Below are 15,520 nucleotides of genomic sequence, written 5' to 3' on the forward strand. Positions count from 1 at the left end.
ATAAATAAATAAAATAAAAAAAATAGTTACTTTTTTGTTGTCATAGTTAAAAATAACATGACCAGAAGCAACTTATAGAAGAAAAAGTTTATTTCGGTTTGTGGATTCAGAGGGAGAATCCAGAATGGTGGGCAGACATGGCAATAAGCAAGCAGGTGTGGTGTCTGGAGCAGGAAGCCAAGAGATCACATCTTCAAACACAGAGCAGAAAGAGAAAACTTTGCTACATAGCAGCAAACAATTAGACTGCTGAGCCGGGCGATGGTGGCGCACGCCTTTAATCCCAGCACTCGGGAGGCAGAGACAGGCGGATCTCTGTGAGTTCGAGACCAGCCTGGTCTACAGAGCTAGTTCCAGGACAGGCTCCAAAGCCACAGAGAAACCCTGTCTCGAAAAACAAAAAAACAAAAAAACAAAAAAAAAAAAACAAACAAAAAAAAACAATTAGACTGCTGAACAGATATTTACTTCATTAGCACAAAAGATGTTTTCAAGTGCAAACGCTGTGACTGCTTTACTTGGGTAATATAGCCAGAGACAACGGTGTGGACACACAGAACTGTCAAGCCCTTCATTCACCCACACACTGGTATCCTAGAGTAATCTAGTACTCAAGGCTGAGGTAGGATGATTATAAATTCAAGGTAATCCTATGTTACTTAGTGAGTTTGAGGATAGCCTGGACTGATAGTCCTTGGGTCACCTTCCTGCAACATACATTAAAAAAAAATTCAGTGAGAGCAAAACAGTGGTAAAGAGGACACTAAGTTATACAGGGCCCAAATTTTATAATAAAAATTGCAGAGTAGACCAGGCATGGTGGCATACACCTCTAATCCCAGCACTCTGGTGGCAGAAACAGGAGCACTAGGGTGAGTGTGAGCTACCTTGTGAGCTCTAGGCCACCATGGCCTACAGAGTAACACCCATCTCAAAAACAACCACCTAAGCAGACCAACACACAATAAAGCCACAATAAAAGCCCTCACATAGTGAGCATCACTGCTATCCACTGAAGGTCTATTGAGAGTCACATAGTGAGCATCACTGCTATCCACTGAAGGTCTATTGAGAGTCACATAGTGAGCATCACTGCTATCCACTGAAGGTCTATTGAGAGCCATACAGTTTTCAGTCTATGCACTTCACACACAGGGACTTATTATCCCTACCTGAAATTCTGGAACTACAAGTATTCTTCATGTCAGACTTACCTCCCTTGATTATGGGTTATTGGGACCCAAGTGAAATATAAAACTTATGTTTCATGTACACATGGTCTAAAGGTAATTCATACAATACCTTAAATAATTTTATACATGAAATAAAGTAGTGTTTCCCCCTGTACTGTAATGATGCTCAAAAAGTTGGATTTTTGAGCATTTCAGAATTTCAGATTAGAAATGACTCACTTGTTAACTCATTTGACCCTTGACCCTGTATGCTAAGCCCTATTCTTAGGTTCATTATACAGGTTTAGAAACCTGAGTACCAAAGATAAACAAATTACCTAAGATTAAACTTCTAAAAAGAGCAGAATGAATATTTAATCAAAAACAGCCAGGTCCCAAAACCTGCCTGTAAACAGACTTACACTCTGCAAATGGTAGCTGTACTTCCGTGAGGCCCCACTTAAACAATGAAGGGGACACAATCCATGCTTTTTCAAATAACGCCAAAAGTCATACAGTACTCACACAAGTCCAGCTCTGAGCTGTAGTTTAGAAAACCTATCTGGATTGGCAACAAAACTTCTAGGGGAATCATTAATATTCTTAGTGGCAGGGCCCAAAACAAATGAACAAACAAACAACAACAATAAAAAAACAAAACCTAACCCCTCAAAAATAACACAGAAAACCAAAATCAGGTCACTCCCCAGTTAGACTGTAAGCTCCCTGAGGGCATTTAATTTTCTTATAACATCCCAAGTGCCTTAGAAACAGCTAAGCAACAAACATTCATAAAGCACTGTGCATTTCAGAATGACTCAGGGTAAAGTGCTGGGGCGGGGGGAGGGGGAGATCAGAAAAACCAAGCGTCAAATATTAAAGGGACAGCCAAGTTTATTGACAAGCCTGAGGAAGTATGGGGAACGCAGCACAAACACCTGAAGTCAGGTTCTCAATAAGCACACCTTTCACTGGTGTTGTAAGAAGATTCTAGGGAGATGGGCTGAGAGAGAGTACGTAACTGTGCCAATGGCTGTGCATACCAAATAAGCAGAAAAGCTTTACTTAGTGTTGGCCAGCAGCTGGGACTGTGTTCTCAAGGAGGCTCCATTTACCATTTCTAGGCAACCACACTGGTCCTTTATCATCCTCACTTTCATCACGGGAGCAGAAGGAAAGGTAATTAGGTTAATTATTAAAGCAGTACTAGTTAGTAGCACCACCACTAATTGTCCATTTATCTGGGCTTATAAACAGTCACCTTAATTGATGTTGAGTTGGAATGTGCTACTCACTTTACCTCCCTAGCTACAGGGTTCCAGGTGGGAACAGAGCAGAGAGAGAAAGAATGCAAATCAGTCTTTATTCCTATTTGTACTTAATACCGAGATGACCCAACTATATTATCACTCATCTTCCCAGATCTGACAGTTAAAGCACAGAGCTGGTATACAATGACCAGCAAAGCAATCTGTTGTACCAGACAATCGTGCTGTCCTCAGGTTGTCAAATTAGGATGATTTCTAAAAATCAGAAAGCCCAAGGCCGCAGACGTCCACTGAGGTTGGCCAAACTAGGCTAGAAAGACTCTGATAGGAACTTCCTAACGTACCAGGCAAGTGGAAGACATTAGTATTTTATTGCAAGTAAGAATGCCAGTGTTGGCAATACAGGATCCATAATTCCAGTACTTGGGCAAGTTGAGGCAGGTCTAAGTATAAAGCCAGGCTGGGCTCCACATTGAGACCCTGTTTCAATGAACAAAAATAATCAAATGAGAAATGGTATGTGAATCCCAGCACTTGGGAGGCAGAGGCAGGAGGATCTCTGTGAGTTCGAGACCAGGCTGATCTACAAGAGCTAGTTCCAGGACAGGCTCCAAAACCACAGAGAAACCCTGTCTCGAAAAACCAAAAAAAAAAAAAAAAAAAAAAAAAAAAAAAAAAATCCTAAAAAAAAAAATAAAAAAAAAAAAAAAAAAAAAAAAAAAAAAAAAAAAGAGAGAAATGGTATGTGGAAGGGGGCAAGATGCTAATGAGGAAAAACAAATTATTATAAGGAGATAGCTCTGTCTTACCTAAACTAGTCAACAAACAGTAGGATCTTGGAATATAAGATTACATAAAGCAATTAAGTTGTGTCTGTGACATCTCTGGATTTAACATATCAATGACTGCACAACAGAGGGAAAAGGAACAACAGAGCTGTGATGGGCAATGTTTACCTATCTTACCAGATTCAAGTCAGTATAAATATCACATAAATTCTAATGAAATATTTTTTGAAAATTAGTAAAAGCATGGTAGATGAGATTCATGTAATACAAAGTCAGTATAGGAGAAATGAGACCCAAAACAAACAAAAGATACAGAAAACAAACACCAAAAAGGCACAATAGACAAAAATCCACAATAATTTTAAATATGAATTAACTAATAATCCAAAGACAGAGACTGTCTGACTCAAGGAAAAACAATGTGGAAGGCTCAGCAAGTACACATTGTTATGTGAGCCTAACAATCGTAGTTCAATCCCCAGAACCATGGTAGAAGGAAAGAATCCGATCCTAACACTGTCCTCTTACACAGAGAGAGTACTAGTTGTATTAGGCAGTGTCATGGAAAATGGCACAGGCATGTCCACACTCACATTACATACAATAAACAGACAAACAAGTAACAAATACTAAGGTACAAAAATATTCCTTTCTTTTGCTTTTTTTTAAAGGTGTAAATAAAAGTCCAGTGGCTTATTCATGACTGAGGCAGGAGGCCCCCTGTGGAGTCAAGGCTAGCATAGGTTCCACGACAGCATGAGCCACACAGTGAAACTATGGCAAACAAACAGATACACACAAAAAAACAACTAAGCTGAAAATAAAAGGTGGAAAAGATTTGAGATCAGAAACCATGAAAGAGTTGGACTAGCTGTACTAATACAAAAGTAAAAGCATTTTAGGAGAGTTAATTTTCATTCATCACGAGGACATAAAAATTATGAACATGAATGCATCTAATGACAATGTCAAAACCACACTATTAACCGAGCATCTGCACTTCACTATCACCACAGAGTACACATTCTGGACAAACACAGGTGCTCAGTTAGTCCATATGCTAAGGCAAAACACAAGTTACAATAAATTTAAAATAATTGAAATCATGCAAAATATTTTTTTTAAAAGATTAATTTATTTCTTATGTATACAACATTCTGCCTCCATGTATGCCCACACGCCAGAAGAGGGCACCAGATCTCATTACAGATGGTTGTGAGCCACCATGTGGTTGCTGGGAATTGAACTCAGAACCTCTGGAAGAGCAGCCAGTGCTCTTAACCACTGAGCCATCTCTCCAGCCCCCCAAAATATGTTTTTAAGCCACACCAAAGTTAAATAAGAGATTTTTTTTTGGAAAAAAAAAAGGAAAGTAGAGACAGTCAAAAGCATGTGAAAATAGAAAACAGCACCCCTAAACAACTAAACCAATGGTTCTTGACCTTCCAAACGCTGTAATTCTTTAACACAGTTCCTTATGTTAAGGCAACCCCAACCATAAAATTGTTCTTTTGCTACTTCATAACTGTAATTTTGCTGCTGTTATGAGTCATAATGTAATTATCTGTGTTCTCCAATGGTCTTATGTGACCCCAGAGAAGGGTCATTCAACAACTCCAAAAGGGTTACGACCCACAGGTTGAGAACCAAAGGACTAAAGTATAAAAGGAGAAACAAAGATGACTGGGCACAAGGCCATCTCTAATCGAGGACATCTGATGAGATTCCAATGACCTGTGGGTAAGAGCATGAAAAAACTGATACATCCCATTGATTTTAATCAAAATAGTGAATTAAGTACATCAGGCTCACATCTGCCAGGAACAGATGCTCATTAGAATGAAAGTCAAGAGGATTATGCAGGGCAGATAACATACCCTACATTACTCAGACCTTATCTTCAGAAGATTTTTGTTCAAGTAATTAACAGTAAGCTAATCCTATGCCAAGAGTTCTCATTTCACTTCTCTGAGGCCTCAAACATGTCAAAAACTATTACAAGCTTAAGAACTTTTTGGTAGATACTCCCTACTTGAACTCAAGCAAAGTGGCTCAGACAACAGAGAGTTAGGCAGATCAGTTTTAATCTTCCAACTCTCCCTTCCCCTAATATTATGCTGGGCAAATGACTTAACTTCTCTGAGCTTCAGTTTTCTCACCTGCCAGGTAGAAGTGCTAACACTAGTGTCTATTACACAGGGTAGGAACAAGGGTTTAGAGATAGTGTAAGGGAAAGTACTAAGGAATACACCTAGTCCACCAAGGCTGTGGCTAGCTTAATTAGATTCTTTGCTAAAAAGTCAGCTGGGAGGGCTGGAGAGGTGGCTCAGCGGTTAAGAGCATTGCCTGCTCTTCCAAAGGTCCTGAGTTCAATTCCCAGCAACCACATGGTGGCTCACGACCATCTGAAATGAGATCTGATGCCCTCTTCTGGCCTGCAGGCAGACACACAGGCAGAATATTATAGACATAATAAATAAATAAATATTTTAAAAAAGTCAGCTGGGAGAGCTTTGTAGAATGCTACAAGATATGTGTTAGAGATGCAATAGCACTTAAGGGTATATATATTTCTTTAAGTATGTATGTGTCCAGAATCTGTGCTACACTGCATTGATAGGTGGTTGGAGACCAGTAGGAATCTACAGAATTATAGAGACTGCACCAAGACAAAAGAGAAGAAATAAAGATTAACAACCTACTAGCACTCTGGTGCAATGGCTTCATTTGTCTACAATCATTTCCAGGCTTTGGTGGGAGAAAGCAGATTAAAAGGATCTTAATTTTGCACAAATCTACTTTTACTGATAGAATAGATTTGTTGAGAGACTCATTTGTCACCACAGTACTGGTCACAAATCCTGAGACTGCAGTTGTGTGCTCGTTTTATCCTTCTACATCTGCCAAATTTTTCTGCAAAAAGTCACTCCCCATACAGAGGTTCTGCTTATGTTTGGAACCGGAAAATGAGCAGCACTTTAAGGTATGACCTCCCACCAAGAATGCAAGGAGGGCGGGGACTCTGTCTATTCATTAAGCCTTCTAGCCCAGAACACTGCCTGCACTGGAGCAACTTCAGAATAAGTATTTCCAAACGTAACTGTTTTGAGACCACCACAGTCTTGATGCAATCACAGAAGAGAAAGTATTTTTCCAGGAAAATTAAAAGACCAATTTCACTTGCACTCTTGAAAGCCATTATTATAGCACCTTAATTACACGATCACAAGTAAGTTTGAGAAAAAAAAAACAAAAACATCTATATCCAGAAGAAGGCTCAGAAAAAAAAGCTATTAATAAGATTAATTATAAGATTTCCCTCATCAAGCACCACTCAGATATAAAGGGTCATGCCTAGGAACCACCATTTAAAACAGAAAAAGTGGAAAAAAAGATCAGTGAAAGATCCCTGGGAGCCCTTTCTGTCTTCTGTGTAAAGTTCTTGGAAAAGGAATTCTACTTTGATGTTTTGTCTTTTTTTTTTTTTTTTAATAGCTTTGAAGCCTGTCCTGGAACTAGCTCTTATAAACCACGCTGGCCTTGAACTCACAGAGATCTGCCTGCCTCTGCCTCCAAGTGCTGGGATTAAAGGCTTGTGCCACCACCACCTGGCTTGCTTTGTATTATTAAAATAACTATGGGGTGGCAGACTAGGAGAGTAACTTAGAGTGTAAGATTGGAGGCCACTGCCTGGGCTCAGTCCTGTCTCCTCTACTTTCCAGCTTTACGGCTAAGGCCTGTCCAGAGTCACCGGTGTTCCCTCCACCACTCATTATATAATACCAGTTATCTCAGAACTACTGTAGGATTGAAACAAAATTTTCCTAAAGTACTTAAAATGCTTCCTAGAACATAGTAACACCCCTGGATTTTTGTTGCTGTTACTATTATAGTGCTGCAATTTTCTAAAGGAAAGATAAAGAAAAAAAATGACACAGCTGTTAACAGACTATGGAGGGACATCTAAGTATGCACTCATGAAGACAGCTTCATAGGAAGTCACAATAGGCATACTCATATTGCTATTGAGAAAACAAATGCTAATGATGAACAGAAACAACTGCTAACACAGGCATGAGGTTCTAGAAGTCTAGACTTCCTATCTTGGTGCCATTAACAATCATTTGATAAATTCTCTCAGTAGATGTCATACCTATATACAACCGATAAAATGCTAGAAAAAGCACCCTAGACACTGGTCAGAAAGTAGGGAATGAAAAGTAAAGGTACAGAATTACTAGAGCAAAGGCAGAACGGAAATAAACTATGCAGCTGTGTGTACACACACGCACACACACACACACACACACACACACACACACACACACACATGCGCGCGCCCGGCTTAACACAAAGGAAACAGATTTTGCTGGCAGCAGAAGAGCAAGATGTGCCATGCTGCGTGCTGGAGGCAGATGTCTGGCACAAAGAAGGGGGCAGAGGAGCTCTTTGGCATCATTGCCTGGCAGCAAGTGGTTATCTTTCACAAGCCTTCAACTAAGCCACACAACAGTGTCAGGCAAAGAGAGGCACAAATCCATTCTCTTTAACAACTAGGTCCAGAGCCCTCTTTTGACCGCTGTCTGGAGATAAGACCCATGAAGTTCTAGTGTCTGGCAGAGAAATGCCTGAGCGTTGTGGCATTTGAAAATTCGATGCTTGGGGCTGGAGAGATGGCTCAGCAGTTAAGAGCACTGTCTACCCTTCCAAAGGTCCTGAGTTCAGTTCCCAGCAACCACATGGTGGCTCACAACAATCTGTAATGAGAACCGGTGCCCTCTTCTGGACTGCAGGCATACATGGAGAATACCGAGAATATATATATAATAAATAAATAGATTAAAAAAAGAAAGAAAGAAAATTCGATGCTAAGTCAAAGGCATTACTTTGGGGAGGATCAGATCCCATGGACTGGCAGCTGCCACAGCAGTATTCTTAAAATACTAAAACAAAGCTAGGCCTGGTGGCTCAGGCCTTTAATCCCTGCCTCTGGGGGCAAAGGCAAGCAGATCTTTAAATTCAAGGCAAGCCTAGTCTCGAAGGATACAAGTGAAACCTTGTCTCAAAACAAAGTTCCCTAAAATATCAGGGTTTGGGGCTGTACACTTTTACACCTATGACGTCAGCACTTGGGAGGGAGAGGTCAGCCTGGTCTACATAGCAAATTCCAGGGCTAGGGTACATGGTAAGACTGTGTTGCTCCCACCCCCACCCCCACAAAAAAAAAAAAAAAGAAAGAAAAAAAAAAAAAAAAAAAAAAAAAAAAAGAGAGAGAGAGAGAGAGAGAGAGAGAGAGAGAGAGAGAGAGAGAGAGAGAGAGAAAGAAGCCTAAAACAAAGCAAAAAGCACACACCACTTTCATAGTCCTTCAGGGCCATCTTCTCACCAGCTGCCTTTTTTTTTTTTAAAAAAAAAAACAAATGTGTATTGGTGTTTTGTCTGCATGCATATCTGTATAAAGATCTCAGGTACACTGGTACTGAAGTCACAGACAATTGTGAGCTGCAATGTGGGTGCTGGAAATTGAGCGCGGGTCCTTCAGAAGAAAAGCCAGTGGTCTTAACTGATGAGCTATCTCTCCAGCCCCCACCAACTGCCTTTCTACCTTTAATCATTACATGACCCAGGGTTTCAGGAAACAGGGTGCTATTTAAAATTTTCTAATCAGAGACCTTTTCAAGATATGCCTAATACAACTGAAGTTTTATACATTTTCAGACATAATTTTTATAAGTTGGCAGTGAAAGTGATGGGAAGGGGCAAAAATGTAATGTTGAAACAACCTTCACCACAAAAAAAAAAAAAAAATAGATTTCTGTTTTGTTCCCTTTTCTGGATACTGTCTAGAAGTAGCTGCATACATGTCCCAGAACCTGGTCCCATCATGCCTCAGGCCCCAAAGCATGGGTCACTTAAGAAATTCACTCATCATCAACCACCTCAGCAGCATGTGCCCAGCCTACTTTCTGCAATGTGGAGTTCTAAGCCGCCTCCACAAGTCTCCCCGCCTCCTTCCTCATAAAATTCCAGGCAATGGAATCTTCATGTGCTGGCGAAGCAAAGAGGTGGAGAGGTTTGTATTAAGCTCTTAATTAAAATCACAAGATACCTTTATCATTCAATTAAAAAGTATAGACAGCCAGGATTTGGTTACCTATATTAAGATATGGAAGGTTTTAAAAATTTCCTTCCTTTTTTTCCCCCCTTTCTTTACAAAATGGCCTGAAGGAACTAAACAGGAGAAACAGTGTCTCATCCATACTGATTATTGCAGGGAAGTAAGAAATTGAATATAGGACCCAACAGATGTTTAGACAGACGCTAAAAGACCATCATATCAAAAGAGAGGAAAGAGGAAGAAGTTTTAGCGTCCTGTCTTTCACAATTTTAAAATCCAAAGAAATGTTTCCTTACCTGCTAGTACCCTGTTAACAGAAGAGTGAGTAGCCAAGCCAGGCTGTCCACGTTCATGAAAAATCCCAGCATAAGGCAAATACTCGGGCAGCAAAAAACGCCTGTAAGAAGGGATCACACGTGAGAAGTCAACTACAGACGATCACGGAGTCTCAAAGTCATGGGCTAAGTAAGGCTGGGTATAATGGTGTACAACTAGAATCCTAACACTTGGGAGGCTAAGGCACGAGGATTACAAGATCAAGGTCAGACTTGGCTCAGGAACATAAATTGTAACATAATATAGCCTAAAGGATAGACTAACCTAAAAATCCATAGAAGCTCAAAAAGGTACAAAAAAAAAAAAAAAAAAAAAAAACACAAGATTTGTCCTTTTGTAAATCTGTAACTTGTTACCATCCTTTTTCTAAAGTAAAGCTAGCCAGGTGTGATGGCACACACATGCCTCTAATCCCAGCACTCACAGAAGAGGCTGACAGATTTCTGAGTTCCAGGCCAACTTGGTCTAATAATGAGTTCCAGGCCGGTTAGAGCAACATAATAAGACTGTCCAAGACTTCTACATTTGAGCAGTATACTTTTGGTGCCATATTTCTATGTACTGTGTCTAACTATCTCCCCATAAAATGTTTAGGTGGCAGACTAGAATACAGACTCTTAGGAAATAATTTCATATATGGAAAATTCAAAAGTCAGAAGTTAAGCTAAATTCTAAAGGTCTGGGTGGTGTGGCTCAGTGACCGAATACTGTTCTAGCCTGTGCCAAGGCCCAATTAAACCAAACAAAAATGAAATCCTAGGCTTTCATCAAGGATCCTTCTATGCTTAAAACCCAGTTCTTACCTTGGGACAAAGCGTCCAAGTGAAGGTGCAGACATTCTGGCATTGCGGGGAGCTCGGTGCCGAGATCTGTCACCACTGTCCCTGGAGAAAACAGAAAGACTACACATTAGACAGTGACTGAAGCAAAATCACTCACCTGCCACCCAACACAAGCATCTGCAAACTAAACTGCTACACTCAGGAGAGACGCCCAAAGACAGCAGTCATCTGTTGGCTAACTAGTCAGTACCCTCAGGTCGTTCTCAAAGAATTTTCTTGAGTCATACTCTTTGAACCCTGAAATATCTGAAAGTGAAGTCTTGGGATCTGAAAAGGCTATATAAGAATGCCTTTTTCGAAAAACAAACAAAAAATGTCTGTTTTCTTTAATTTTTCAGACAGGGTTGCTCTACGTTTTGGCTGTCACGCAACTTGTTATGTAGAAAAGGCTGATCTCAAACTCATAGAGAACCACCTGTCCCTGACTCCAGAGTGTGGAACTAAAGGTGTGCACCACCACATCTGGTCCAAGAATGTCATTTTCTTCATCAGATTCCCTTGGCAGAAAGAAAGACTGAGGCTGGGGAGATAGAGACGCAACTCAGTAGCACAGTCCTTGCCTATCTGCCTCATTCTTTAGTATCACGAAAGGGCAAGCAGGTGGAAAAACAGGAACAAGAAAAAAATCCTTAGTTCTTTGAAAAACTGAAAAGTTGACAGTGATGAAAAATATTAGAAAATATACTCCTAAACCAAGTAATTTGAGTTTTTTTAAAAACTCAAATTATTGAAACAACACTAATAAAATGAAGTACCTGCTAAGTTAGTTCAAATGTTGCTAATGTCATTCTACTGAAAATCTCTCTAGCTATCCCATGAGGCATTACCAGTCTGGTTTTATATAGGGAAACTAAGAATCAGATGTGACTGAGGATTTAAAGAAGAGCTGACTTAAACCTTGGGCTCCTTCACTGTGTTTCACTGCTTCCTACAAAAAAAAAAAAAAGGAAAGAAACTTCACGTGGCTTAAATTTCCAACACATAGAAGAAACAATAAGCCAAAGGGCTGGGCGGGACCAAGCGGCTCATTAGCTGCTGAAACAACTCCAGGAAACAAATGAACCTTGAGAGCCTGGTTTGGGACATCTGAATTCTCTCTTTGAATTACCTTCAGATCAATGAGATAATCTTCAAACTAGTCCTAGAAGCAAAGATAAAGGAACAATTTGTCTTTTAAGTGGCCCACTGGGAGTTGTATCAACCAGAAACAAGTCTTTAAAGGTTTTACATTAGGTAGGATGGGCTTCTAAGCATTAAGAGCAATCAATATTAAGGCTACTTGGAAGCCGATTCATTAGAAATCAGTATTTGGGTTTTTTCTCCCTAAAGAAAAGGTACACCACTGGGTGGTGGCACTTTAATCCCAGCACTCGGGAGGCAAAGGCAAGTGGATCTCTGTGAGTTCGAGGCCAGCCTGGCCTACAAGAGCTAGTTCCAGGACAGGCCCTAAAGCTACACAGAGAAACCATTGTCTCAAAAAACCCAACCAAACAAACAAAAAAGTGTGCTACTGTTTTCCTAAGATATTGTATTTTGTTGACTTGAAACTCTAGGGATAAAAGAAAAGATAAGGAGAAAGATGTAAGATTACATAGGCAGTAAAAGGAAGGTAGAGTAAAAAATAATTTATAAGAGGAATGGGGGTCTGAAAAGATAGATCATGGTATATAAAGTTTGCCATGTAAGCACCAAAACTGATGTTCCGATTCCCAGAACTCATATAAAAGCTTGGCTGTCATGGAAGTAGCTTGTAATTTTAGGAGGAAGACAGGGGATCCCCCAAAAAAGCTGGTTATCTAGTTAGGATAGCCAGAATCGGGGAGCTCTGGGTTCACCAAGAGACCCTGCCTTAACAAATTAAGTGAAGGAGCAATCAAGAAAGATACTCAGCATTAATTTCAAGCCAAGTCCACACACGTTTACCCCTCCCACCATGTCCACACGCATGTCCCCCCCCCCACACACACCACAGACACGCATGGACATACACACACACACCACAGATACGCATGGACATACACACATACCCCACAGACACGCATAGACATACACACACACCACAGACACGCATGGACACACACACACCCCACAGACACGCATGGACATACACACACACCCCACAGACACGCATGGACATACCCACAAACACCACAGATACAGATGTCCACACACACACACACCCCACAGACACACATGGACATAAACACACACCACAGATACGCATGTCCACACACACACACACCCCACAGACACGCATGGACATACACACACACACACACCCCACAGACATGCATGGAAATACACACACACACCAGAAGTGGCTAACCAATAAAATGCGACAATTGCAGAGCTCCTCCCACATACACACAAAGAAGCTGATTATTAAACAAGATAGCTCTCAAACTAAACATAGTTATTTTTCAAATATGTGATTTTGGCTGTGATCAGTTAAAGTATTAATCAATTTAAAAGTACAACTAAAATCATGATAGCTTTTCACTGTTGTGCATTTATCACTGAATGTAACAAACTCTCATGAAAGGAGTTAGAAACCTTTTAAAGTTTAAAGGTGTCCTAGGAAGACAACAGAGAGAGGTCCCAGGCCTCAGGAAGACTGAAAACAAAGCTAAAAGGCAGCACTACCAGGCAGATTCTGTCCCATAGCTCTAGGATCTGATACATGCTTCCACATAGCCATAGATCCATGGTGGTACCCTTCTGGTACCATGGAATACAGTCTGGACTAACAGATGGGAAGAGCAGGGCACTATACAGTACTAGCGAGGGGCCAATGCTTTAAGATGACATAAAGCTTGTGAGCGATGACAAGTGACAACAGTGAGTGGGGAGAAGCCTGACCCTACAATACATAGCACAAACCCCTGTGTGCTGTTTTAAAACCTAAAAACTGTATTTTTCCATTTTAAATGAGAACGAGCTAAAATAATAAGTAATTTAATGTAGAAACACAACACACACAAATTAAAGAAAAGGGGAGAGGGGCTAAAATGCTGGGGTAATAACAACTCTAAAATGTTTGGTGAATATTGAAACATGATATAAAGGAGAATTAAAAATAGCCTCATGTCAGGTATGGTGACACACATATAGTGATCCCAGCATTCAGGAGGCTGAAGTAGGAGGAGTGAAAGGTTTGAGGTCAGCCTGGGCTGCACAGTGAGACCCAATCACCAAACAGAGCCAGACAATAGGCAAAGCTGGCTCAGATATAAGCAAACTCTCAAATGGATGGCACCATAGAAGAATAAAATACAAGTGAGTAGAGATGTCTATTGGTCTGCATCTTAGCATCTTGGGTAAGGATGGGTAAGCAGGACCTGAAGAGCATCTCAATACCATGCAGATAAACCTCTTAACTCAAAGTGTTAGGACTCTAGCAACAGAAAAACGACAGGACAAGAACCAGAACAATTAAGGAAATATGAAACGTGAGAAACATACAAATGAATACTGTCTGAGGGAGAAACAAGCAAAATCCTCTAAGAGAAAATAACATAACAAACAAGCAGCTCAAATGTTTACTAACCAGGAAAAACCTTGAAAAGAAGAATGTGTCAAGGTAGCAATGATCAGAATGACCAAAACCCAAATTGGGTGGCAAGACAGGGGGGAAATGGTACAGCATACAAACTTCACAGAGAAAGGCAGTTTCAAGTTAGCTCGAAATGGGAAGAACAACTGATTTTACTGCTTATAAAGAGAGAGTTTGAAGATGACTGACTGGTGATGGGAAAACAAGTTCAGTGCATAGGAAATTTGAAAGACCGAGAGAATGGTAAGAGAGTTCCAGGAAAAGACCAAAGGAATTAGAAACACTTAAAATAATGACATATTCAGAAGACTAGGAGCTAACGCAGCTCTACAGAAAGCAATCTGCATGAGCTAGAAGGCAGTGAAAGATGTCAACTAGAGACCGAATGTGGTGCCAAGTGAGCAGACCCTGCAGGCTGACCTTAGCAGTGGTGGTGACTGCTAAGTACTGGGCTCTACCATAAAATAGCTAACAACCTTAATGGGAATAAAGTGAAGAAAAGAGTACACAAATATGTTAGTGCTGTCTCTCTACCAAGGAGTACTTTTTAAGGGAACACCTGAGAAATCCTCATCAATTGTAACAGCCAGAAGCTGCCTTTAAGCCAGCAGGAAAGAAACTGTCTGCGTTATTAATGGCTTTCACAGTTGCTGAACTCTGTGTATCTCTGATTAACTCTCTAAGGGGTATCTGGGAGAACTGGGGGGGGGGGCGGCGCAGGATTAAAATTTTGTTACAAATGACTTTATAAAGATACATCCTACAAACAAGCTTCTACGACAAGCATTAATAAAAGACAATGAATCTCCAGAACAATGGAGAGACACAGTGGCAATTCTGCTAAATGTCTAGGATTTATGGCCTCACAGAAAAAAACCATAATCTAAAGGAAAGAAAAATACACCTGCAGACAGCTGTCTGAGCCCTGACCAGACAGGTTGTCATTGTTCCTCAGTGACTGAAGGCATAAGTCACAAACAATGCCACACCAGTTTGGAATTATGATTAATAGGGTGGTATTTATTTAAAGAGGGAAAAACTTACAGATCACCATCCCAGACAACAGCCCTCTGCGCTCGCCAGCGGAGCAGGAAGTGAAAAGAGCGAACGGTGGAAGTAGCAGCTTTTTTAAAGGGAGGGAGAAACCATGCCCCAATGGGTTGGTATCTCAGCAGCTATTGGTTGGAGGGGCGGAGGACCTCACCCAACACCTCCCCCTTTTGTTCAAGTAAGAGAGTTCTAAACCTACTACAAAATTATATACAATAAGTACAAATATCCTATTCTAACTAGCTTAGGTCTTGTATAATAAATAACTTGGCCAAGTCATGTGAGAAAAGTAACTACATTTATATAGTCTTCAACCCCATCGAAGATCTGAGAAGGGAAATAATGTTACCTGGGTAATTAGGAAGTTCAGTAAAACAACTTCCAAAACATGCA

The 15,520-nt window shown here is 40.5% G+C and overlaps 1 protein-coding gene across 8 annotated transcripts in view; it reads right to left on the reverse strand.

Moving 5' to 3' along the window:
- Ambra1 (autophagy and beclin 1 regulator 1) overlaps nucleotides 1-15,520 on the reverse strand; it is a 209,859-nt gene that overhangs the window by 85,500 nt on the left and 108,839 nt on the right. For all 8 annotated transcript variants that reach the window (XM_050124218.1, XM_050124219.1, XM_050124217.1 and 5 more), the window contains 2 exons: nucleotides 10,486-10,566; nucleotides 9,643-9,743 (listed from right to left, as the gene is read on the reverse strand). In XM_050124218.1, coding sequence (XP_049980175.1) covers nucleotides 9,643-9,743; nucleotides 10,486-10,566 — 182 coding nt within the window. The remainder of the gene's footprint in view (nucleotides 1-9,642; nucleotides 9,744-10,485; nucleotides 10,567-15,520) is intronic.

The sequence above is a fragment of the Alexandromys fortis genome, unplaced genomic scaffold (genome assembly GCF_014885135.2).
Source record: "Alexandromys fortis isolate MF-2015 unplaced genomic scaffold, M_Fortis_MF-2015_v1.1 scaffold_222, whole genome shotgun sequence".
Taxonomy (NCBI): domain Eukaryota; kingdom Metazoa; phylum Chordata; class Mammalia; order Rodentia; family Cricetidae; genus Alexandromys; species Alexandromys fortis.